This window comes from Sorex araneus, chromosome 4, assembly GCF_027595985.1.
Source record: "Sorex araneus isolate mSorAra2 chromosome 4, mSorAra2.pri, whole genome shotgun sequence".
Lineage (NCBI taxonomy): Eukaryota > Metazoa > Chordata > Mammalia > Eulipotyphla > Soricidae > Sorex > Sorex araneus.
This window is the reverse complement of record NC_073305.1, coordinates 215,249,209-215,276,008: the sequence shown is the minus strand read 5'-3', so window position 1 is coordinate 215,276,008 and position 26,800 is coordinate 215,249,209. Positions and strand designations below refer to the sequence as shown.

The 26,800-nt window shown below is 50.7% G+C and overlaps 1 protein-coding gene and 1 non-coding gene across 2 annotated transcripts in view; one reads left to right on the top strand and one right to left on the bottom strand.

Annotated features, from left to right (window-relative positions):
* Nucleotides 1-1,779: 1,779 nt before the first annotated feature.
* On the bottom strand, nt 1,780-1,842 carry LOC129404620 (U7 small nuclear RNA). Its single transcript, XR_008630001.1, has one exon. It is a non-coding gene; the product is annotated as a U7 small nuclear RNA (small nuclear RNA).
* A 2,213-nt stretch (nt 1,843-4,055) lies between these two features.
* BMERB1 (bMERB domain containing 1) overlaps nt 4,056-26,800 on the top strand; it is an 81,836-nt gene continuing 59,091 nt past the window's right edge. Inside the window, exon 1 of the mRNA XM_055137044.1 lies at nt 4,056-4,342. Coding sequence (XP_054993019.1) covers nt 4,237-4,342 — 106 coding nt within the window. The 5' untranslated portion in view covers nt 4,056-4,236. The remainder of the gene's footprint in view (nt 4,343-26,800) is intronic.

Sequence of the window (26,800 nt, the reverse complement as noted above, 5' to 3'; positions counted from 1 at the left end):
TGGTTCTTTGGCGGTTAAGTTATTCCAACCTTTGTTTCTTTTCTTCACCCCCACTTGGCCTGTTCCCAGGTTCATTCACAAAACATTGGGGACAGCTTGTCCAAGTTTAGTTTTAAGTCCTATTCCCCACTGAGATTTCAAGTGAAATTTCACGAAAGAGCATTGTCATCTTTCTTTGCCTCCTTTACGCTGTATCTCTCCATTTCCACTGTTCTTCTTTTTCATGTCGCCTCACAATGCAACATAAAGAGAATTAATGAATTAATTGACCCCAGTGACATGTAGAGTAATTTTCTTCCCAAAGAGTTTATTTTTTGCTATTATTATGATTATATTTAAGTTTGAAAAAGTTGCTGGAGTACCTTTACTCTGAATCTAGCTTATTTCCCCAATCTTGCTTGTTCTTATTCACTTGAATAGTTTGTGGATTTGCTTGCATGTCATTGCATTTAGGCAATTCTATTGCCTGAAGAAAGAAAAAAAATATATATATATATTTTGCTTTTGGGGTCACGCCCAGCAATGCTCAGGGGTTGCTCCTGGCTCTGTACTCAGGAATTACTCCTGGTAGTGCTTAGGGGATAATATGGGATGCTGAAGATCGAACCCAGGTCAGCTGCATGCAGGGCAAACGCCCTACCTGCTATACTATTGCTCCGGCCCCTGAAGAAAATTTTTGCTTCAATTTTCCCCTTTAGTTTTTGGGTCACACTTATGGGTCCTCAGGACCTACTCTGAGTGTGTTTCTCAGGTCTTGCCTCTGGGGTTGCTCAGGAGACCAGCAGAGGTGATGCTGGGGGTCGAAGCCCACCTCTGCATCAAAGCATTCACTCCAAGTCTCCAAACTCTCTGTCCAGTCCTTTTTTAATTTTTGCTTTTGAGGCTACACCCGGTGGCCTTCAGAGCTACTCCTGGCTCTATACTCAGTGTTCACTCTTGGTGGTACGTTGGAGACAAGATGTAATACTTGGTTTTGAACCAGGGTCAGCCATGTGTAAGACAAGTACCTTGACCTTTGTACTTATCTCTCTGGCCCTTTTTTTTTTTTTTTTTTGCTTTTTGGGTCACATCCGGCGATGCACAGGGATTACTCCTGGCTCTACACTTTTTTATTTACCTTATACTTATTTAATTAATTATACCTCTACACTTATTTAATTACTCCTGGCGGTGCTCAGGGGACCATATGGGAATCGAACCTGGGTCAGCCGTGTGCAAGGCAAATGCCCTACCTGCTGTACTAGCGCTCCAGCCCCTGTTTGTTTGGTTTTGATCACACCTGGATGTGTCCAGGGCTTACTTCTGGTTCTGTTCTCAGCGATCACTCCTGTTGGGGTTTGGGAGACCATATGGGGTGCCTGGTATTGAGCCCTTGTCAACTGTGCTCAAGGCAGGCACCTTATTCCATGTACTAGCTCCCTAACTCCCTGATTCTCAATTTTTCTGCTTCACTTATTTTTCCTGTGGAGTGAGTCTTGGACCTCCCAGAAGTGGAGACAGAAGGCCTCCTTGCTTAATTCCCGACTTTAGGATGGTAATGGAGGCTCAGCCTTAAGTGTGATAGTTGCTATTGATTGCTGATAATTATTCTACTGACTTAAGGAAATGGTCTTCTGTTCTTAACTGGCTAACAACAAACCTCGTAGATGACTACTGATTTTCCCCAAATGCTTTTCCCTGTATTTGTGAATGCAGTTGGAGTCTTCTATCTGTAAACATGCCAAAAGATTTTTTGGACTTTGGACCATTTATTCCTTTTGGGAGTGTGTGTGTGTGGGGGGTGGAATTTCTTGTAACAATCAGAAAACCTACTAGACAGGTTCCAAAAGAGCTGTAACACTTGTACTTTTTTTTTCTTTTTGGGTCATACCTGGTGATGCACATGCGTTACTCCTGGCTATATATTCAGGAATTACTCCTGGAGGTGCTCGGGGGACAAAACGGGATTCTGGGGATTGAGCCCAGGTCAGCCATGTGCAAGGCAAACGCCCTACTGGCTATGCTATCACTCCAGCCCACACTTTTCCTTTTTAAAACTTTACTTACACACCAGGATTTCCAAAGTTGTTCATAATACAGTTGTTTCAGATATTGAATATTCCAACACCAGTCCCACCACCAATGGAGGTAAAGTCACCACCTGACCTCCACCATTGTCCCTAGTTTTCCGCCCACCTCCCAACCCTGCTGCTCCCTTAGCGGGCACTAATTACTTTGCTTGATGTTGATTATTACAACATATATCTCATAATGGTGTAGCTTAAGTCATGGCCTGACGAGTTACTGCACTGTGAGGTGAGAACAGTGTTCCAGGAACCGTATGGGATGCTGAGAGTCAAACCTGGGTCAGCCGCTTGCCAGGCCAGGACCTTACCCACTGTTCTAGCCCTCTCGTCCCCAAAGGTGAAAGCTTTGATATGTAATGCTTTATGGTTCACAGTGTAACTATTGGAGAATTTTCCTTGCTATTTCCTTTTCTCTAATGAGCTACTTAGAAGTCAATGATTGGGGCTGGAGCAATAGCACAGTGGGGAGGGCGTTTGCCTTGCACAAGGCCAACCCGGGTTCGGTTCCCAGCATCCCATATGGTCCCCTGAGCACTGCCAGGAGTAATTCCTGAGTGCAGAGCCACGAGTAACCGCTGTGCATTGCCGGGTGTGACCCAAAAAGCAAAAAAAAAAAAAAAAAAAGAAGTCAATGATTGACAATAGTTTTTGTTTATTTCTATTTGGACAGGCACACCTGGCTTTTCTCAGGGCTCACTCCGGGCTCTGTGCTCAGGGATCACTTAGGACAGGGCTCTGGGGACCATATTGGGGATCAAACCCAGGTCAACTGCATGAAGCCGAATGCCTTCACCCCTGTACTAGCTCTTGGGCCCAATACAAGCTTCCACAAAGACTTCTGTTACCAGTTGCAGCAAATGCACAGCATTTTCTTAAAGGTCCAGGCCTTTCTGCTATTCTACAAGCTGTATGGGTACAACATTTGCTCCATCCAGGTGACATCTCAACCATACCAGTCACTCATATTCTTCTGGACTCCACCCTCAGGAAGCAACTTTACCCACCCAGTGCAGCGATTCAGTAGAACGAGGCTCCGCAGTGGATTCAGGTCCTGAGCAGGTCACTTGGTAAGCGTGCGGCTGTGACAAATAACCATTCTGGGCTTCCAGTTTATCCTCACTGCCCCCTCCCGCCAGCGGTATCTGTTTTACAGAATGATTGCCAAGCGTTTCACACTGAGTTACTATTCAACAAATGTCCTAGGGGCCGGGAAAGGAGCTTAAGCAAGGGGAAGCATGTGCTTAGCATGTGTGCGGCCCCCAAGTGTGAAGGCTGAACACTGCACTGCCTGGTGTGGCCCTGGTGGCCCTGAGTGGCCACTGGACCCCCTGAACATCTGTTACCTTCAAAAGAAACACACATCACGACGCTTGACCAATCTAGTCGATGGCTTGACTTGGTCCTTTCACTGGTACCACGCTTGGTTAACCGCTGGGTGCCTGCGATGCCAAGACCATATTCCAAGCAGCCCTGTGACACTCGCATCAGGAATATCTTCTCGCCTCTCTCCAGCTTGTGTAAACACACACCGCGCTTTTGGGTGCCCCCTCCCCCCACAAGTCCTGTTGCAAATTATGTAGACAAAGAGTCAATCATTAGACTCTCTGGAGAATGCACGCATCCATGCACTACACTCACGGACTCAGGCCCACATCTCCCCCCTACACACACACACACACACACACACACACACACACAGTGTCCCCAAGATGGATACATCACCAACAGAGAGGGGTGCTCTCACCAAGCTCACTCCAACCCCAGCAGGCAGAGGACAGATCCCCAGCGCCCCCCGTGGTGCTACCCCATTGCCCACCACCGGCTCCACGCGGGGCAGGGGCCTGGTTCTTATATCCTTGGCGTGGGTTCTATTTTAGTTGTTGGTGGTGGAGTTATCACCTGCCCCCTTTTCTCTTTACCCAGCCCCCAAGCCTTCCCCCGACCTGCAACCCGTGCCCGCCTCCACTGCGCATGCGCCCTGCATCCCTCCCCATCCCCGCCTGGGTACCAGTCGGCGCTCCCCAGCCCCGGCGGCGGCGGAAGAGATGGGGCCGCGTCACGAGCGCCCGGCCCCTTAAAAACGCTGCTGGCTGGAGCCGCCTCCCTCCCTGCAGCCCGCGGCGGGGATGGAGTAGAGGCAGATCCGCCGAGCTGCTCGCGGGGACCCGCGATGGAGTTAAAGCAGTCTCTGGCCACCCATCTGGAAGCCGAGAAGCCTCTCCGGCGCTATGGGGCAGTGGAGGAGACGGCGTGGAAAGCGGAGGGACTGGGGAGAAGTGAGTAACTCGGGAGCGCCGGGGCCAGGGGCTGGCCAGTTGGAGGGGGACATCGGTGCGTCAGAGCTTACGGGGACGGGGGCAGGGGGATCGTCGGGGGGGCCCCCGACCACCGCAAGCGCCTCCGCAGTGGGGCTGGCGGCGCCAGAGGGGGAGCTGCCGCGCTGGGCTTGCGCCGCGCTCTCCCACGAACAAAAGGGGGGACGCTTCGGCTGCCCCCCGCCGGCCGGGGAAAGGGCCGGGCAGCTCAGCCGGGAGCCTGCGCTGGCAGGGGGGGAATCCCGGAGCCGTCAGCTGGTCCTGGAAAGTCGGGCTGCCTCCCTTCCCCCTCCGGCAGCCGAGAGAAGAGGGGCGGTTCTCCGCCCCGGGATGCGCGCGCGGACCCTCCCGCAAGGCGCGCACCTCCCCTGGAGAGAGGGGGAGTGTCCCGGGGTCCCGGCAGTGCAGCCCCCAGCGCCCCTCCCCCCCCCACCCCGCGAGATGCTCCGGGTGGGTCGCCTGGAATTGCCAGCGTCTCTTTGCCCACCTTCGACAGGGTCGCGGTGGGAGGGAAAGGGTTAGGGGGAGGGTCACCCGGGGTACCCTCCTCCCACCGCCACCCCGGTCCTTCTCCTTTGATCCAATCAAAGTCTTGGGTTTTGGGGACCCTCCCAGAAGGCAGTAGTGAGAGCGAGCGAGCGTGTTGGCTGGTTCTCTCCGCGGGATTTGGGTGTCCACATGTCCAAAGAAAGGGAGGATCTTCATGTTGAACGAATAGGACGCGGCAGCGGATCGTGTGGCCTTGAAAAGTACAGGGGCGGCGGCAGAGACCCCACCCCACCCCCGCGCCGCACGCTCAGAGCGCTTCTCGGGGTCCCCGCCCTTGGTGCGCCCACCCCAGCGCGGCGCCTCCAATCCGACTGGGAGAGGCTCTGTGTCCTTCCCAAGGACCCCCAGCTTCTTCCCGCGGGGGATCTGGGCACCCCGCCACCCACCCTCGCCCCCCATCCAGCCCCGTGGGCGTGCTTGTTCCCTGTCGCGGGGATGTGTCTGCGTGCGCTTTCGTGGAGAAACCCGTCACGGCCAATTCCGAGGTTCCGCTGTGTTCCCGGGGGTTCGAGTCGAAATCTCAGACGCTGTCTAAGTTCTTCACCTGAAATCCTTAAGCGCTCCTCCAGCCCCCTCTCTTTTCTTTTCTCTGCCCACCTCCCACCGCCCACCCCACCTCCCTTTAAAATCTGCGTCCTGCTTCCCAAGGCAGCCCTTTCCAAGTCTTTTGTACTTGGGTACTTGTGCCAGGGGTGAGGAGTGGGCTTTCTACAAGCCCAAAATCAGACCCACAATGGCTGCCTGGTCTGGTTCTACCAGGTTCTGTGCTAAGAACTTGAAACGCATCATCTCACTGGACTCCCAGAACCAGCTCCGACGCCAGTAGTCTCACTTAGCTGAGGAGGTGAGGTGTCAGAGAGGAGCAGAACCCAAACTGAACCCAAATCTCTTAGACACCCCCCCCAACCCCCAGAGCCCCTGTCTGCTTTTACCAACAAGGTTAATTGCTTCCACGTTGGTGGGGAAGCGTTCCAAATCTATGCTGGTGGCTGGAGCTCACTCAGTGAGCTTGAGTGAATGTCGGGGCCATGCAGAGCCGGTGTGAATCCTGGCCCTGCTCTGGCTGCCTTGCTTTAGCTCCTTTCTAAGCCTTCCTCCATCCCTGTTTTCGGAAATGGTGATAATAATAGCGCCTACCCCGGGCTTGAGTGGTGGGTATTCCACGAAACAGTGTTTGCAGAGCGTAAGGTAAGTGGTCCACATCCCTAGCTGCTTCTCTCATTTGATGAACGCGAGACAGACCCGGCTTTATCCTTCGCAAGGAATTACACAAACCAGAATCCTGCACGAAAATGGCAAAGTCGGGTCGTTCCCTAGAAACCCTCAGAGCCATTTTATCAGAAAAGTAAAATTGGAACAGGCAGGAAAAAAATATGGCGAGCAGTCTCTCTCTCTTTTTATACACACACACACACACACACACACACACATACACAACACATATATGCTAGAATTCAAACCCAGGCCTCCTTCATGCAGAACCCGTGTTCTTGCCCTTTGAGTCATCTTTCTGGTCCTTGTCTGTTTATTCTTTAATTTTATTTTTATGGATCAACGTATAGCAAATTAAAAACAAACGCATACACATACATATGAGTGTATGTGTGTGCGTTTGTTTTTAATTTATATTTGCTATACACATACATACATATGTGTGTATATATATGTATCATATATATATATATATTTTTAGCTCTTGAAATGTTTGTCCTTCCAAGAGTTGGAGGTGGCAGACAGGCCTTCTCCTGCGCCGGGGTGCCAAGCCATCAAGGTTCTGACTCTTCCAATTCAAATGTAAAACCCAAAGCACAGTTTCTGGTCTTCTTTCATGGGTACCACCCTCAAATCCCGCCTCCTTTTATTTTTTTTCTTTTTCTTCCTAACTCTTTAAACTCAGAGTCTTCTTCAAGCACCACTTTAAAATCTTGAATTAACCTTTGAGTCAGTTTTTCTCTCTTGCCTTTTAATGGAGCCTGTCACTTTTAAAAAAATTATTAGAGCAGCTTTTTGTGGCGGGGGGGGGGGAGAGAGAGTGCTTCTTGTCTCCCAGGGGACTTGCGGATCCCTTCTGTACCATCTGGGGCTTCCATTTATTTATGAATGAAATGTGCAGATTAGTGCTTTTGATTCTGTACCAAGCCAGGGCTGGAATGTGTGAAAAGCTGGCAGAGAGAGAGAGACAGAGACAGAGACAGAGACAGAGACAGAGAAACCCATAGAAAAGAAGCTCTGTTTAACTTCTGCACATGTTGAAATATTTTGTGTTTTATCTTGAATTTAAAAGGGGGGGAGCAGAATTAGTCAGTTTCACTTATGGTGGGATAACAGCCATCTTTAATTTTTTTTTTGCTCTTTTGGGTCACACCTGGCGATGCACAGGGGTTACTCCTGGCTCTGCACTCAGGAATTACCCCTGGCCGTGCTCAGGGGACCATATGGGATGCTGGGATTCGAACCCGGGTTGGCCGCGTGCAAGGCAAACGCCCTACCCTCTGTGCTATCGCTCCAGCCCCCCATCTTTAATTTTAACTCTGGTTTTTATTTTATTTAGTTTTGTTTTGAGGTGGCACCACCACTGGTGTTCAAGGGACTAGGTGGTGCTGAGGACCAGGGACTCCCAGGGGCAGCGCCTGCGCCCCAGTCTTTGAGCTGAGCTCCTAGCACCCAGCTCTGACTTCAGGATGCAACATACGGACAGTGAAGTCGCGGCGCAGGGGAGACTCTGAATCAGGTAAAATGGGTCCCGAACCTGCTCAAATCCTTCGTCCCGTTGGCATCTGCGTGAGTGTTGCCTCTTCTGTAAACTGGAAGCCATCCCCCCTCACCACCACGTCCAGCTGTTGGTGGGATGAAATGGAATCTGCGCAGGGCACCGAGCCGGGCACGCGTCACTGCAGGACACCGGGCAGCAGGACACAAGCACCCAGAAGTGTTTGATCTTAGCTGCCCTCTCAGCTTTCTCACTGTGTTCGATTTCTTCGTGACTTCCAGACAATATCACATAGCGACGGCTGGCCGGCTCCGGGGATGTCTAGACAATGGCTTTTGAAGAACCCTGCGAAACCGCTATATCCTCCATCCGGAAAAACGTTAGGCAATCCTTGGGGCTGGAGCTATAGCACAGCAGGGAGGGTGTTTGCCTTGCTCCCAGTCGAACTGGGTTCGATTCCCAGCATCCCACATGGTCTCCCAAGCACAGCCAGGAGCAACTCCTGAGTGCATGAGTCAGGGGTAACCCCTCTGCATTGCCGGGTGTGACCACCCCAAAACAAACAAACAAACAAACAAACAACGTTAAGCAATCCTGTCCATCTTCTTGGGAGACATTTTCCCACTGGTACTGAGGTTTGGGTTTCTTTTTTGTGTTTGCTTGTTTGTTTGTTTGTTTTGTTTTTCTGTGGGGGGATGGGGTCCTTGATTTTTTCTGGCTTGGGTGGAAATTATGTAGTGACATTTCAGTGTGGTGTTATATATATATATATATATATATATATATATATATATATATAAACCTTGTCTTCAGCCCATCGTGATTGACGGAGGGAGACACAAAGATGAGGTGGCTTTTTGAAATGCACAGTTGGTTCTTGGGGCCATTTCTTCATTGATTTGAGTGTGCCTGAAAAGACCAAGATTTTAGACAGGGACAAGGAGAGTGGGGAGAGGGCAGGAAATGCCAGGAGAATCAACAACATTGGCAAAAGCAGAGAAGGAGCAATAGCCACGGAGCAGGCGACTGGAGAGGTGAACCGCTTGAACAGTAACCTTTCTCTAAACCCAGGAGGGGTGCTGTTATTTAGAAGTCCAAGGGCGTGTGCTGACTAGTGAGCAGATCACGAAACTGGCCAGGGTCCCTGGTAATAAATAGTGTGGAGGCTGGAATGATAGGAGTTGCTGGCAATGATCTCATACCTTCTAGGGAAAGGCTTTGCATTACTTCATCCTTTGGGTTCAATATGCTAGTTACGTGATTCCACTTTTAATTTTCTTCCCTTCCTTCTTTTCTACCTTCCTTTTTTCCTTCCTTCTTTCCGATCTTTTTCTTTCCTTCTTTCTTTCTTTCCTTCTTTCTTTCCTTCTTTCTTTCTTTCTTTCTTTCTTTCTTTCTTTCTTTCTTTCTTTCTTTCTTTCTTTCTTTCTTTCTTTCTTTCTTTCTTTCTTTCTCTCTCTCTCTCTCTCTCTCTTTCTTTCTTTCTTTCTTTCTTTCTTTCTTTCTTTCTTTCTTTCTTTCTTTCTTTCTTTCTTTCTTTCTTTCTTTCTTTCTCTCTTTCTCTTCTCCCTCCCTCCCCCCTCCCTTCCCCTCCCTCCCCCCTCCTCCTTCTCTTTTAAAATTTTATTTTTATAAAGCTGTTCACAATAATTTGTTACATTTAATATTCCAACTCCAATTCCACCACCATTACACCTACCCACTACCATATTTTGAATGTTTCCACCCCAACCCCTGCCCCCAAAGCAGGACCTAAATAATTTATTTTGTATTGCTTGTTATAAATAATCCACTAAAAATGATCCCAAAAATTTCCTTAGGGAAAAGTGTGTGAAGATTATTGTATTTCACTCTGGAGCCTCCCCCACCTCTCTTTTTCAGAGGATGTTTTGGGGTCTGGAATGAGAACACAATGGGTAAGACACTTGCTTTGCACACAGTGACTCTGATTTGATTCCTGACACCACATAAGGCCCCCCGAGTCCCGCCAGGAATAATAAGGTAAGCCCTGAGCCCTTCTGGGTGTGGCCCCCCAAAGAACAAAACAAAAAAATAAGCACACAGAGCTAAAGTAATCCCTGAGCACTTCTGGGTGTGGCCCCCCAACATGTGGCCCCCCAACAAAACAAAACAAATAATAAAACAACAACAAAAAGAAGTAGCTTATTTATTACTATTCCTAAAGAAGTATCATTTTTAAATTTTTTTTTTCTTTTTGGGTCACACCCGGCGATGCACAGGGGCTACTCCTGGCTCTGCACTCAGGAATTACCCCTGGCAGTGCTCAAGGGACCATATGGGATGCTGGGAATCGAACCTGGGTCGGCTGCGTGCAAGGCAAATGCCCTACCTGATGTGCTATTGCTCCAGCCCCAAGAAGTATTATTAAAAATTCAAATTTACCTTAAATATAAAAATAAAAAGCAAAAATGGGCTTGTTATTTTAAGCCTGTGTTTTCCCTTGAACACATATCTCTCTTTATTTAATAAAAAACTATCTTGCGTCACTAAAAATAAAAAAAAAAGGGGGGCTGGAGTGATAGCACAGCGGGTAGGGCGTTTGCCTTGCATGCGGCCGACCCGGGTTCAGTTCCCAGCATCCCATAGGGTCCCCTGAGCACCGCCAGGGGTGATTCCTGAGTGCAGAGCCAGGAGTGACCTCTGTGCATTGCCAGGTGTGACCCAAAAGGCAAAAATAAATAAATAAATAAAAATAAAAATAAATTTAAAAAAATAAAAATAAAAGTGAAAAAGGACCGTGAGCCATAATTTACTTCCCCACCCTGGTCATTCACTGGATAAATGGGGTTTTTGGTTGTTTTTGCTTTTGCTTTTCTCTGTGCTCGGGAGCTGATCCCAGCTCAGTGCTCAGGGACCACTCCTGGCAGGGCCGGATGGCTTGCAGACCACACACTCCCGCCCACTGAGCTGTCTCCCTGGCCCTCACCAGACAGGTGTGTAGGATTGGCTTCTAAGGACAGACGGGGCTAGAGAGGCTCCCTAGGCAGTGCCGGGGCTCAGATTGGATTCACTGCATCAAGGCAAGTGCCTTAACCCCTTTCCTCTCTCTCCAGCCTCTGATTCCAGAGTTTATTCCACTATGGGATTGGCAATAAAGAGCAGGGAGCGAGAGACTTCCACGAACCGGGTTGGGTTTGTGAGCGGAAGATGGAGGCTTAGAGAGGCATGATGTTCGATGAATCATCCTTCTCTGGAATTCTTGGTTCTGGCCTGAACAATCCCAGTTTGGGTAAATAGTCGCAGATTCCCTGAGTGTGTGACTAGGAGGAAAGCAGCAGGGGCTGATTTCTTTTCTCTTCTTCTTCTTTTTTTGGCTTTTTGGGTCACACCCGGCAATGCTCAGGAGTTACTCCTGGCTCGGCACTCAGGAATTACTCCCGGTGGTGTCCAGGGTACCATATACGATGCAGGGGATCGAACTTGGCTCATGCAAGGCAAACATCCTCCCCACTGTACTATCGCTCTGACCTTTGGGGGCCTGGTTTCTGAGAGCAAGCCCAGGGCCTCGGGGATTGTGATGATGTCGATGATGACCAGAGTCCAGGCTGGGCAGTACAGAGTGTAGCCCCCTGCTGGCTCTCTGCGCACAGGAGGGCAGCGAGGCTGAAGCTGGTAGATTCTTGGCATGTGGTTCGAACGCTTGTGGTCCAACTCCGCTCCTCTCTGCTGGTTCCGAGCTCCAAGTTTCCTTTCCTGCAAACATTTCTTCGTGTCCTCATCGAAGGAAATGTCAGCCGTCCCTCTTCTTGGGCTGGGATGAATTATTAAACATTTATTAATAATAATAGTGGTTAATGAGTTTTAGCTCAGAGCTCGATGGTTAAATATTCACATGCAGACCACCCTATGTGGTCAGCACAATACTTCTTTTTCTTTCTTTTTTTTTTTTTCTGTTTGCTGTTTTTTGGACCACTCCCAGTGGTACTCAGAACTTACGCCTGGCCCTGAGCTCAGGGATCACTCCTAGCGGGCTCAGGGGACTATAGGTGATGCCAGAGATCGAACCAGTTTGGCCGCATGTGAGGTTTGGCTGCATGCAAGCGCCCTGCCCACTGTATTATATCTCTGGCCCAATACTTCTCCTTTTATAGAGGGGAAAATCCAAGGTTCAGGAAGGTTCAGAGCCTTGCCGACGTTCCCAAATTTGGGGAGTAGCAGAGCCAGAGCTGGAGTTACACCTTGTCTGATTTTAAATGCCAGTGTCCTTGATGCCCGACCTTCAGACGATCGAGGGGAAAGAGGACACGGCCCCCACTCTTTTAGTTGTTGTTGTTCTTTAGGGTCACACCTGGCAGTGCTCAGGGGTTACTCCGGGATCTGTGCTCAGGGGCCACTCCTGGTGGAGCTGGGAGACCACGCAATGCTGGGGATTGAGCCGACTCCACTCGAATCCTGTGCTCCAGCCCACTCCGCTATCTCGCTGGCCCCACAGTCCATCCTCCTTCCATGCTTACAGATTTGGGGGGCGAAGGGAGGACAGATATAAAAAATACCAGCAGGAAGAGACAAAGGCTAAAGGCGGGGGACGATAGGGATTGCACCAGGATGGACTTTCCTTGGGGCAGCTGGGCCAGGATGTACAGGTGACACTGAGCTTTTATTTATCTATTTATTTATTTATTTATCTATCTATCTATTTATTTATTTATTTTGCTTTTTGGGTCACATCGGCGATGCACAAGGGTTATTCCTGGATCTGTACTCAGGAACTACTGGTGGTGCTCAGGGGACCACATGGGATGCTGGGAATCGAACCCGGCTTGGCTGAGTTCAAGGCAAACGCCCTCCCCGCTGTGCTATTGCTCCAGCCCCTACACGGCGCTTTGAAGGGGGAGAAGAAGTGGAGAGCAGCCAGCTCCGGCAGGAAGGAGGAGATCCTAAAGAACTGGGCGGGGGCTCTCACCCGACCTGCTTTTCTGTTCCTCTCATGGGGTCGGGTTCTGTTTCTGCATGGGACTGGATTGCCCGTGAGACCCCCCCGCTTGGAGGTTGGATGTTAGCACGGACGGGTTGGTTGAAGAGCAGCCCTGGGGAACCCCATTCATTAACACCCCCCAAATGTGTACAGGACAATCTGCTTACTCTGTCCTTCATCTGCAGATGTGAGCCCCTCCGGTGTGCGGGACTTATGTGTCCAGAGGTGAAGGAGTCCCAGACCCCAGTACCTCAGAGGGGGGCTGGCTGGCCGGCTGCGACTCCAACCTCTTGCTTTTCTTTCCTGGCACAAGTTCTCTAACTTTCCAAACCTCCACTTTCTCATCTGAAAAATGGGAATGTGTGTCAGGCTTCCCCGAAGAATAGTGTTATTAGTTAGTTAGGGTTTTGAAGTACAAAGTGGCTTAAAATACAAAGTGGCTTAACCTCGGGGCTGGAGCGGTAGCACAGCGGGTAGGGCGTTTGCCTTACACGCAGCCCACCTGGGTTTGATTCCCAGCATCCCATATGGTCCCCTGAGCTCCACCAGGGGTAATTCCTGAGTGCAGAGCCAGGAGTAACCCCTGTGCATGCCAGGTGTGACCCAAAAAAGCAAAAAAAAAAAAAAACCAAAAAACCACAAAAAAACAAAAAAAAAGAAAAACCCACGAAAACAAAAACAAAACAACAACAACAAAGTGGCTTAACCTTGACAAGTGCCCAGGATCCACTGTCCTGGTGTCACTTCCATGCACCTCTTCAAAGGAAGCATTTGTGGGGATTTACGTGCAGAGGGGCAGGTGGGAGGACCGGGACCCTAAGTTCAGGAGAGCAGATGTTTGGGAACCGTCTGAGTCTGGGTTTCGAGGGGCGGGAACCTGAGGACTGGGAGGAAAGGGCTTATGGGAGGGAGCCAAGGTGAGCGGCTGAGTGCAGGTCAGAGGGAAAGTGTCTCTGCCCGGTGCAGACAAAGGGAGCAGAGGAAACTCACGCTGGTGATACAGTTTCAGGAACTTCAAGTCCTCGGCATCGCATTGATTCTGTCCACTCTTGCTTTCAGGAAGGTTTTTTTTTTCCTTTTTGGGTCACACCCGGCGATGCACAAGGGTTAATCCTGGCTCATGCACTCAGGAATTACTCCTGGCAGTACTGGGGGACCTTATGGGATGCTGGGAATTGAACCCATGTCAGCCGAGTGCAAGGCAAACGCCCTACACACTGTGCTATTGCTCCAGCCCCTTCAATAAGGGTGTGTGTGTGTGTGTGTGTGTGTGTGTGTGTGTGTATGTGTGTGTGTGTGTGTGTGTGTGTGTGTGGTTTTGGTCTTTCTTTCTTTCTTCCTTTCTTTCTTTCTTTCTTTCTTTCTTTCTTTCTTTCTTTCTTTCTTTCTTTCTTTCTTTCTTTCTTTCTTTCTTTCTTTCTTTTTTGCTTTTTGGGTCACACCCAGCGATGCCCAGGGTTTACTCCTGGCTCTGCACTCAGGAATTACCCCTGGGGGTGCTGGGGGACCCTATGGGATGCTGGGAATCGAACCTGGGTTGGCCACATGCAAGGCAAGCACCCTACTGCTGTGCTATCTATCCCTCCGGGCCTCAATAAGGTTTTAAGGGGTATAGGGAGCCGGTGATCCCTTACATTGCCAATCCTTTCTGATTCCTATCTTCCCTGTGCTTTCTACTTTACTCTTTATGAGAAAGGACACCCCAGAGTAGAGAGAGAAGGAAAGAAATTGAGTGTGGGGGCAGAGATGGGGGAGAGAGGAGTAAAGGAGCCACAGGGGGCAGGGGGCAGGGTATTCAGATGTCTGGGTGGCACTAAGGAACGATAGAGCTGATGTCCAAACCACAGAGCCAGCCACTCTGAAATCACGAGACCAACTCTAACAACCAAACATGAAGAGGTGCCTGTAAAGGTGACAGACTGGGCGTGGGGGGCGGGTGGAGAGGGGACCTGGGGACATTGGTGATGGGATCGTGCTGGAACATGGTCTAAAACCCGGCCATGGATGACTTGGTAAATCACAGTGCTCTCGGAAGTTGTCTGCCACAGAGGCAGGGTGAGGACTGGGGTGTGGGTGGTGGGGAGTGTGCCCTGGTGGAGGGACGGGTGTTCCATCATTGTATGACTGAATCTCAACCATAAAAGCATTGTAACTCTATCTCACGGTGATGCAATTAAAAAAAAAAACTAATCTGGATTTCATGCCCAATTCAACCAGCTTAATCAATGGCTGAACAAATAGCAGCACTCCTACAGTATTAAAAAAAAATCACAGTGCTCTCTTAAAATTTAAATTAAAAAAGAAAGAAAGGGCCAAGGGCAGGAGTCACCATGCCCCTTTGTAAGTGGGGAAACCGAGGTTAAGGACTCACCCCTCGACCCCCAGAAAAGGATGGAGTCGGTGGGGATGGGGCCACACAGAGTTCTGGCTACATGTCCTACCCCAGGCTGTAGGGGAGTATAATAATAGGAGCAACACACGAGCAACAGCCTCGGTACAGTATGATGGCGAGTGTGTCCTGGTATCCTGGAACTCGAATTAGAAAATGATGACAATGAATTGCACGGATTACTCTGTTTATGTCAGATTCCCAGACAGACAAGCCATTCACTCATCTTCTCATCCCTACACCATTCAATACACATCCGTGAAGGACCTCTTAGATGCCAGGTATTGTGCTGTGTCATTATTATTTTTATTATTATTATTAGCGATAGCACAGCGGCAGCGGGTAGGGCAGTTGGCAACCTGGGTTCGATTCCTCCGCCCCTCTTGGAGAGCCCAGCAAGCTACCAAGAGTATCCCACCCGCACGGCAGAGCCTGGCAAGCTCCCCATGGCGTATTCAATATGCCAAAAACAGTAACAAGTCTCACAATGGAGATGTTACTGGTGCTTGCTCGAGCAAATCGATGAGCAATGGGAAGACAGTGCTACAGTGATACAGTGATGATTATTATTTAATTAGCATTTGGGGCCAACTCTGGCTCAGGGCTTACTCCTGACTCTGTGCTTAGGGGTCCCTCCTGGCAGTCCTTGGGGATCATGGATGGTGCCAGGGACTGAGCCAGTGTTGGCTGCATGCAAGGACAAACGCCTTCACCCCAGCACTACCTCTCTGGCCCCCGTGCTAAGTTCTTGAGAGATTGGGAGCATTTGACTACACAGTCCCTGACTTCTGGTGACTTCCAGCCTACCAGTAAAAATAGAACCGGTGTATGATCTGGCCGGCTCCCCAGTGAGAACAGGACCTGGAAGCGATCCCCGCCCTGCTGTGACCACGGCTGCACGTTATTCCCAAGAGTGGAAATAGAAAGGCCACGTCACTGTCCATCAAAGGCAGATGCGTGAAGAAGGCCGGGCCCAGGGCTAGCTACATGCTTATGAGTAGCACAATCTTACATATGACTGTTAGCCAGCCTGAGAAGGAAGGAAATCTGCCATTTGTGACAACATTTGGGTGCAAGGTTGCTCCGTGGTGTCAGAGAGTCAGACAGATCCTGGGATTCCTGCTACATGTACAATTTTTTCCCTATTTGGTTTCTGCGGGTCCCACTCAGCAAGGACCCAGGGGACCATATGGGGTGCCAAGGGTAAAACCTGGGTTGACTGCCTGCAAGCCTTACCTGCCGCACCCTCTCTCCAGCTTATTGCAGAAATTTAACCCCCAAACCTCCTAGAAATACAGAGTAAAAGAGTGGCTAGCAGGGCCTGGGATGGGGGGGGGGCTTGGGGGGAAGGTGGGTGTAAACACACAGCCCTTTCAGCTAGAAGGTGAGTGAGGTCAGGGTTGCTCCTGTGACACTCCAGTTGCTAATCTTCGTGTTACGTAATTGAAATTTGCCAAGAAAGTAGAGCTCAGATGTTCTCACCTCTGAGCAGGAACAAAGAGGAACGTGTGAGGTGATGGATGTGCTAATTAACTAGATGGTGGGATCCCTTCCGCACTGTGGCAGATCTCCAGGACATGAGCTTTCATTCTCTTACAATTTTATATTTGTCCATTCTCCCCACCCCCCACCCCTCCAATTGAGCTGGGGTAAAGGGAGGGGGGAGAGTCAGTCTCTATTTTCAAGGCTGCAAAGCCAAAAAAAAAAAACCCAGAGATGAGGCTATCCCTGCATGGCCCCCCTGACCACCCCTACCTCACGGTCCCTCAGAAACAAAATACAGATTTGATTATTTGATTGCTGTCTTCCCTCTTTGCTTTTTTTTTTGCTTTTGCTTTTTGGGTCACACCCAGAGATGCTCAGGGGTTACTCCTGGCTTTGCCCTCAGGAATTACTCCTGGCAGTGCTTGGGGGACCATATGGGATGCCGGGGATCGAACCTGGGTCGGACGAGTGCAAGGCAAACGCCCTACCCGCTGTGCTATCGCTCTGGCCCCAATCTTCCCTCTTTGCTAAACGTCGCCAACAGACCCCTCCCATCCTTTCATTACAGGCATGCTTTTGCAGACCCTCCAGAAGATGAGTCTTACTAGGGTCCAGCCAAGTCGGAGGGAGCAACTGAACAGAGCGGTTTGATTCTTTCCTCTGCAAGTTCCGGGACTCTCAGAACCTCCCACCCAGGGCTCGATCTGAATGCCCAATGTCTGCCAGGGTGCCCGGAACCCTGGAAGCTCCTCTTCCGGTCCATAGTTTCGGAGCAGGCTGGAGGTGCAAAGGATCTCATCGTGGTTTGTAAACCTTGAAAATCCTGGGGCTCCGACTGAACTCTTGGCTGGACTCTCCTGTCCTTCTCCTGGGTCTTAGGGTTCCCTCCTCGGTGCTGAGGTTAGCCTTCCTGCCTCAAGGGGAAAAGGCAAGGTGGCCAGGTCAGACCCAAAGCGCCCAGCGCAAGGGCCACTCCACTGAGCAGCCTTACCCTCAAGGTCTGTCCGTGTCATCACAAATGGCATCGGTCGGGTGATGCTATTCATAAGAATTCCAGTTTGGGTGCCTGGCAGATGAACCCTCTTTTTTTTTTATTTGCTTTTTGGGTCACACCCAACTATGCTCAGGGGTTACTCCTGGCTCTGCACTCAGGAATGACTCCTGGCGGTGCTCAGGGGACCCTATGGGATGCCGGGGATTGAACCTGGGTTGGCCTCATGCAGGGCAAACGCCCTACCTGCTGTCCTTATTGCTCTGGCTCCCTCCCCCTTTCCTAGAGGTCTTCCATATGTTCTAGAGGGGGCACACCAAGCACAGATTCCTGGAACAAACAGCCCAGTAAGTGCGTTGGCCCTTTTAAGGCCTTTTAATTCCATGTGGAGAACAGACTCATCCCAGAACTCACTGGTGGGACCGGTGAATGTTCTGGTCTTCTGGGGAAAGCAGCCGGATAGGAGAGAGCTATTAGAATTAGAAGTACTCATAAGCTCTCTCCACTCTTGGGACTCAGCCAATAGACATAAAAACCCCAGTGTACAAACACAGAGAAACAATCCCACCAATCAGATCCTTCTCCAAACAATGGAGACAAAGTGAAAAGCCCCTGGGGAGAAGAATGTTGAGTCAAGGATTGTTCAGCCTCCACCCTCACCCCGTGAAATGTTCTGAGGTCATTAAAAGGGAGCAAATTCAAGCAATCATAGTTGTATTACTAAGTGTGAAAAAAAAAAAAGAAAAATGTTGGTGATAGCATCTGACATTTGTAAAGCAACTCTGTATGGTTCACTCTCTGTCCCGGTTTTATTTTCAATCCACCTGCAGTAACTTCGTATCTGTGTGTGGCTGATTTTGTAAGTATGGAGAAAAAAAGTGGAAGGAATGTACAACAAATTGTTATGGGTCACCTGGGGCAGAGAGAAGAAGGAGCAATGGGTCCAGCAACATTTTATTTATTTGGGGAGTGTGAGTCAAGAATTGAAATCAAGTTCTCGTATATGCCAGGTATACAATCCACCATGGAGCTCCGTCACCAGATGCAAAAAAAAAAATTATTTTAATATCTTATGGGGAGAAAAAGCACCACAGAAAACAAGCTGGATAATAATATCACACTTATACATCTGTGCTACATTATCTATTTGTGGGGTACGGGGACAGAGTAGCCTCAGACATGTTAAAATGTAGGCCCTAGAGGGGCTGGAGCGATAGCACAGCGGGGAGGGCGTTTGCCTTGCACGCGGTCGACCCGGGTTTGATTCCCAGCATCCCATATGCTCCCCTGAGCACCACCAGGAGTAATTCCTGAGAGCAGAGCCAGGAGTAACTCCTGTGCATTGCCAGGTGTGGCCCAAAAAGAAAAAAAAAAAAAGTAGGTCCTAGAATGGGGGAGATGTAGTTTCATTGGACTGATTATTTGTTTTGGGGGGCCTACGGGGTCACACCCAGTGATCCTTCGGCAGAGGCTGTGCCCAGGGCTAGGGCAGAGATGCGGCACTGCTCCGGCCCCTGCAGTGTCAGGCACCACCAGGGCCACCCCTGCAGTACTTGGGCCCCCAGGGTCATACCCGGCAGTGGTTGGGGGCTCCAGGCTGCACCTGATTTGCTCAGAAAGTCACGTGGTGAGTGTGTCCTAACCCCTGTAGTAAGTGCATGTGATCCTTATGTTCTTTTACTCTTTTATGTATGTGAAGCTAGATATATATATATATATATATATATATATATATATATATATATTTAATTGAACCACCATGGGATACAAAGCTGAGAGTTACAAAGCTGTTCATGGTTGGATTTCAGTCAGTGTTCCAACATCCGTCCTCCTCAGGTGCACATTTCCTCCCACCAATGTCCCCAGTTTCCTTCCTGCCACCCTGTCTCTATGGCAGAGACACCTTTACTCTCTCTCTCTCTCTCTCTCTCTCTCTCTCTCTCTCTCTCTCTTTCTCTCTCTCGCTCTCGCTCTCGCTCTCTCATTTGGGGCATTATGATTTGCAATACAGGTGCTCAGAGGTTATCATGTCTGTCCCTTTACCTGTTTTCATCACACAGTTCTTGCCAGAGTGATCATCTCCAATCATCCTTGCCCTCCTGGCCCCTTCTCTGTCCCCAGCCTGGAGACAGGCTTCCAACCGTGCCCCAATCCTCCTGCCCCAATCCTCCAATCTACTGTCCTTGAGTGTGAGTCTCATATTATGTGGTTTCTTTTTTTTAAATATCCCACAAGAAATTTTCTATTGAACAAAATTCGCTTAGAGGGACCTGAAGGGAGAGAGAGAGAGGAACGCGTGTTCAGAGAGGACAGGAGCTCGCAAGAGCGCGCGGACGAAGAGGCAGCGAGAGAAACGGGTCCGGGAGAACCCGTGCGTGGACACGCTCCGGTTCCCGAGTTCCGTCTGACTTAATCTTCACACAACCCAGCCAGAGAAGATTGATCTCTAGGTATTTTTATCCCGGAGCAGAAAGTTGACTTTTTGGCCTCTTGATAATTAATGAAGAGGAGAATTTGAATCTAGCATGACCTGATGAAAAAGTTCAAATCTCCCCCTCGAGCTCTTTATCTATCTCCACCCCATTTTAGTTTTATTTTATATATTTTTTGGGGGGCACACCTGGCTGTGCTTAGGACTTATGTCGGCCTCTGTACTCAGGGATCACTCCTGGGGGTAGCTCAGGGGACCCCATGGGGTACAGGCGATGAACTGGGGTCGGCTGCTTGCTTTGCCCGCTGTACTCTCTCTGGCTCTATTTAATTATTCTTTTAGTTACATTTATTTCTAGATCTTTGTGGTGTTGGGGTGAGGGGAGTCGCTCCTGGCTCTGTGCTGGGGGAGTCAGGAGTGGCTTCCGGTTATGCTGGGAACCAAGCAGAGAAGGGCATTGAACTCGGGGTGCCCACGCGCCAAGCGTGCTTTGCGTGCACTCAGCGGGCCGCGTCCTCCGAGGTCCCCAGGTGCCATTTCCATAGATGACTGGGAGGGTAGGAGTCTGGAGGACATTCAGCCTGCAGCGCCTTCTGCAGACAGCAAAGAACGGAGAGACTTGGACAGGGGACTTTCTCAAGGATGAAAGAGCAGGTGGCCTTTTATTAATTAATTAATTAATTAATTTTCCTTTTTGGGTCACACCCAGCGATGCACAGGGGTGACTCCTGGCTCTGCACTCAGGAATGACTCCTGGCGGTGCTCGGGGGGGGGGGGGGGGAACCCTATTATAGGATGCTGGGAATCGAACCCTGGTCGGCCGTCAGTCAGTGGGCAAGGCAATTGCCCTACCCACTGTGCTATGGCTCCACCCCTCCCCGCCCCAGGTGGCCTTTTTTTTTTTTTTTCTTTTTGGGTCACACCTGGCGATGCACAGGGGTTCTTCCTGACTCTGCAATCAGGAATTACTCCTGCCAGTGCTCAGGGGACCCTATGGGATGCTGGGAATCGAACCCGGGTCAGCTGCGTGCAAGGCAAACGCCCTACCTGCTGTGCTATTTCTCCAGCCCCCCAGGTGGCCTTTTAAAGGGGCGCTGGGTGGGACTTGAACATCCCAGACATCTCCCCACACCTCCCCCCACCCCCAGGGCCCATTTGCTTCTTCCCCTGCCGTTCCCAGGGGAGCCTTCCCAGAGTGGCCTTTGCGGCCTGTCAGTGCTGTGAGTCCCGCCACCTGCCCCGGCCTCTGCATCCATCTTCATCCTGCTCAGACACAGCCATCCCCGGAGTCCGGAGTCCGGGCTGGTGCTTTAACCCAGCAGGGCCCCAGCGGCCGCTGGTCGGGCTGGCTTCCAGGCGCTCCAAGGTTCACCTTTCTGGGGATTCGACTGACCTTGGGGCCAGGCCTTGCTGCTTCTCAAACGCTGCCCCGGGGCCAGCGTGGGTCAGCTTTCTCGCTCTGTCTTTGCTGAGATCAAGGAGTGTGTGTGTGTGTGTGTGTGTGTGTGTGTGTGTGTGTGTGTGTGTGTGTGTGTTTATGACAGTAAAATTCACACACCGTGAATGATGCGTCTGAATCGTCTGATAGCGGCTCAGAGACGCTTTGCGCATGCTCAGTGTTCTAGCTGCTACCTTAGAGGCCCCCAGACCCACTCGGACTACCGCCCCCTTTTCAGAAAAAGGACAAACCACCCAGTGCACCCCTGGAAATCTGCCTCATTTTCTTTTAACCTTTTGGAGGTGCTCCCTAAGCGGTGCTGAAGGGGGCTGGGGGCCCTTCCCAGATCCCTCAGATGTGGTGCCAGGGATTTCTGGGCGGCGGGGCGGGGGGGGGGGGGCGGGAAGCAGGCCAGTAGCGCTGGGGGTCACCAGGACTGCACCCGGTTTTGCTCAGGGCCGGTGGTGTTGGGGATGGAGCTGGAGTGAGTCAGCTGCAAGACGAGGCAAGCACCTCCATGCCTGTGCTCCCTCCGCAGCCCCGAAGTCTATCTTCTTTGGTTTGTTGAGGGGGGGCACACCTAGTGGTGCTCAGGTGTGACCTCTGACAGTGCTCGGGGGGTCATGTGCAGGCCGGGGGTGGAGCCATCAGAACCCACCCTCTCTAACTGAGAGGAACAGGAAGCACTGCAGGGAAGGCTACTCCCGCCGACAGCCAGCTCTGAGCCACGCTGCTGTGAGCAGGAGAACAGACGTTGCCCGAGGACTCGTTTGTCACGCCTTTGGGGTCAAGGGCCAGGTGTGGACGTGCTGGACCCCGGGGAGAATTCCAAGGAAGATATAGGCTGTTGGCTTCCATTTTCTCCGGCAGTCCATCCTACCGTTGGCTTTGTCCTGACTTCCTTTGAAGTTTATGTATATTTCCGGCGGCTCCAAAGCGATGCTCAGGGAACCCAGGAATCTCTCCTGCTGATATACTGCTGGACTGTGCAGGGCTGAAGATTCCGTGCTTTGGGGCTGGAGCGATAGTCCAGCAGGGGAGGCACTTGCCTTGCCCGTGGCGGAATCGGTTCGGATCCCCGGCATCCCATAGATATAATCCCATAGGAGTAATTCCTGAGCACAGAACCAGGAGTTATCCCTGAGCACCGCCAGGTGTGACACCCCCCAAAAAAGCCAAAAAATAAATAAATAAAAGAAAGATTCAATTCTTGGATCTGGTGATCTGGGAATACAGGCAGTGGCAGAGATGGAACCTGAAACTTTCACCTGCATTGTAGAAGCCCTTAAATCACTTTTCGGTTCTCTCTCTCTCTCTCTCTCTCTCTCTCTCTCTCTCTCTCTCTCTCTCTCTCTCTCTCTCTCTCTCTCTCTCTCTCTCTCTTCTCTGTCTCTCTCTCTTTTTCTTTTTGGGGTCACACCCAGTGATGCTCGGGGGTTTACTCCTGGCTCTGCACTCAGGAATTGCTCCTGTCGGTGCTCGGGGGACCTATGGGATGCCGGGTACTGAATCCAGGTCGGCCGCATGCAAGGCAAACGCCGCACTGCACCATCAACTGTAGTACAAACCACTGTACTATCACTCCGGCCCCATCTCTCTTATCATTCTAAGTCGATAGGGGATTTGGGAAGGCGGGACCTGTGACAATTGATTACATGATTCTATGATGAGAGAGAGTACAGGGGAGAGGCGCTGGCCGTGCGTGCCCGGCAGACAGTTCCCTCCTCAGAGGGGATTTGCTCTGCCAGAATGACAAACCCCCCGAGACCCGTCAGGAATCAAATCACTCAGATCCGAAATAATGGCTCTGCTGTTGTTCTTGGGAAAGCAAGTCAGGCGCTGTGTCCCGTCGCCCTCCATCTGGCCCCCACAGCTGAGCGCCAAAGACACTCTTGCTCCCCTCCTCTGAACCCATGATGACAGTTTGCGATGGGTGAAAAGAGGCAGACCCCGTTTCTGGCGGACCAGCCTGCCCTCTTTATTCGGCTCCTTTTCTGAAGAAAGGAGATACAATCAACTGTTCACGAGAAAAGGTAATTATCCACTAAGCTAACAGGCTTCCACGGGAAACGGCCCGCTCCTCTGTGACAGGCTGTCCGTGGAGGGAGGAATTCACCCCTGGCTCGAAAGGGCCAAGAGACAGAGACATGCAGAGAGAATGAATGCGTCCTCCTCAGCTGCCGTGGAAAGATAAGGGAAAGCAGTCAAGTGACGCCTCTCGCCAAGATAGGAAAATGAGTGTGTCTTGGGGGTAAGAGAGATAGTACAGCGGATAGGGTGTTTGCGACGATGCAGCTGACCTGGGTTGATCCCCAGCACCCCAACACCAGGAAGGATCCCTGAGAACAGAGCCAGGAGCAAACCCTCCGTCCCATCAGGGGTGCTCAACCCCCACCCAAAGAAAAAATAATACTGGGGCTGGAGCGATAGCACAGCGGGGAGGGCGTTTGCCTTGCACGCGGCCGACCCGGGTTCTAATCCCAGCATCCCATATGGTCCTCTGAGCACCGCCAGGGATAATTCTTGAGTGCAGAGCCAGGAGTAACCCCTGTGCATCGCCGGGGGTGACCCAAAAACCATACTGGGTGGTGCAGAAAGGAGGGGGACATCAGCGGGGTCCAGGAAGGAGACCAAGGATTATTTATTTTGTGTGTGTGTGGATAAGAACTATTTTTGTTGCTATAACTTACTGACTTTCCCACGAATGAATCACAAAATCCCCGTTAATCATCGATTTCTCAAGCGGGCTCGGTAACCTCTCCATTCGTCCTTTCCCTGAGATCTTAGAAGTCTCTCTCGACTCCCAATGATGTCGCTCTGGAGGCTCTTTCAGGGTCAGGGGAAGGGGATCCAGCTTGTTACTGAATTTAGCATATGAATACACCATGGGAAGCTTGCAAGGCTGTCCCATGTGGGCAGGAAACTCGCAGAAGCTTGCCAGTTTCTCCCAGAGGGAGAAGTAGGCTACAAGATATCGTGCGGCCGAGCGCTTTTGGGAGCTTGCTTTTAAGTCTCTGGATGTTGGCTGTTGATAGAATTACACACCTGGGTTCCTCTGCTGGTACCTTCATGCATGAGGCCTGTCTGAGCATGTGGAGAGGGGCCTCGAGCATGGCTGTAGCCAGGTTCCGGTGGTCTTCGGCCGCCGGGAGGTCTGCTCAGGGTGGGGAGGGAAGCTGGAGCCCATCCCCTCCGAGGGGCCCCGGGGAAGACAGTCAGGCGTGTGGGCAAGAGACTCTCTGCCCTGACTTTTTACAACCTTTAATATAGTCACTGTCAGTCACTGTCACTGTCATCCCGTTATCATCGATTTGCTCGAGCGGGCACCAGGAACGTCTCCATTGTGAGACTTGTGACTGTGTTTGGCATATCAAATACGCCACGGGGAGCTTGCCAGGCTCTGCTGTGCAGGCAGAATACTCTCGGTAGCTTGCCGGGCTTTCCAAAGGGGCGGAGGAATCGAATCCGGGTCGGCCGCGTGCAAGGCAAATGCCCTACCCGCTGTGCCATCGCTCCAGCCCCTTATATATAGAAGGTTGAGAAAACAGAGCAGACGGTGAAAGCCTAGCTTCACTTCAGAGTACCCGGGGAGATGATCTCGTTTTCCTCATCTCCACGCTAGCTGCATGTTCTCTTCGAAAGGAAGCCATGAGAATCCAGGTTCTGAATGAATCCATTTTGCAGTACAGGGAAAGCTTGTTTTCCAGAGTTACAGCTAAAAAAAAAAAAAAAAAAATCTCTGAGAGCAGAAAATTACTTGAAATGAAACCTGGTCTCGTGAAATGCGGTCTTGGAAACATGGGCATCCAGCGGGGCACTCACAAACGACTGGAAATTCCTCCATTAGCCATCTAGATGTTTATCTGTTTCCAAATGTTGGGTATTTTATGGACTTTTTAAAGCGGCATCCAAATATTCAGCTTGATTAAACTGAGAGTGGGTTAAGCCTCAGGCCTGCTTTAAACCCACAGAGCTGCTCTTACTAACAGAAGCTACCCACTGTTATAGACACACCGATGAGAACTGAGGGTTAGAGAGGGAGGGATGGATGGATGGATGGATGGATGGATGGATGGGTGGGTGGATGGATGGATCATGGATAGATGGGTTGGTGGATGATGGATAAATGAATGGATGATGGATAGACAAATGATGGATGGATCAATGATGAATGATGAATAAATAGATCATGGATCAGTGGATAGATGGATGATGGATAGATGGGTGAATGGATGGAAGGTGGATGGATGATGAACATATGGATGAATATATAGGTGGATGGGAAAATGGGTGTATTTTGGGTGTATGTATGGATGAATGAATGAATAAATGGGGCGATGGATGGATAGAGAGACAGCTGGAGATTCTTTTTTTTTTTGCTTTTTGGGTCACACCCGGAGATGCACAGGTGTCACTCTTGGCTCTGCACTCAGGAATCACTCCTGGCGGTGCTCAGGGGACCATATGGGATGCTGGGAATCGAACCTGGGTCGGCTGCGTGCAAGGCAAACGCCCTACCCGCTATGCTATCGCTCCAACCCCCAACAGCTGGAGATTCTTTAAGCTCAGGGTCTATCCCGTTTCGTCCGATTGCTACCAATCCCACGAGTGAACAGATCTTCCTTTGAAAGGAGAGAGACTGACTCCCCAGGGGCTGCATTGCAGCCAGGCCATTGATTCCTAGGCAACCCAAGAGGGAACTTTTCCAGGGGGGAAGAGACAAGTGACCACATGAGCTTCTGGAAATGCCCTTGAAAGAGATATTCCGTGGGCCTCTGGGGGTTGGAATCAGGTACCCAGACTACGGTATTTACCCAGCTGCCACTGGCATTGTCTAGAATTAAAAGCAGGGCAGCTGGAGGTTGGCGAGTAAGGCCAAGCCCTGGGTGTGTGTTTATTTCCAGCCACTCTGTGTGAAGTTTGGCCACCGCAACCAAGGCGGGACTGAAAGAGAGAACTAGCCACTGACCTCTGGGCTGAACGGATGCAACTGGCCACCTCGACTCTCGTTGTCCAGTAAGATGATCTCGCATGGCCGGGAGGCGTTTTCTCCAAGGCAGCATTTGCTAAACCTTGTTCAGAGGAGGAGCGGCTGTCATGGGCTTTCTAAGGAAACGGGAGAACTGTGGCCAATAGGTTGGAAATTTCCAGGTGAGAGTTGGGAGCTTTCTGGACATAAGGAGTCTTTAGCAGTGTCTTGTGACTCTGGGTGCACGGACCGGCCCTGGGTGGCCCTCCTGGCCTCACCATGCTCCTGTCCTTTTAGTCTGGCTTTCTCCCTTTTCTAAAAATTTCCCATTGCTTTGGAGGCCAGTGACAGATTCTTCTTCTTCTTCTTTTCTTTTTATTTTTCTCTTTGTGGGTCACACTCAGCAATGCTCAGGGGTTCATCCTGGCTCTGCACTCAGGAATTACTCCTGGCGGTGCTTGGGGGACCCTATGGGATACCGCGGATCGAACCCTGGCCGTGTTGGCCGTGTGCAAGGCAAA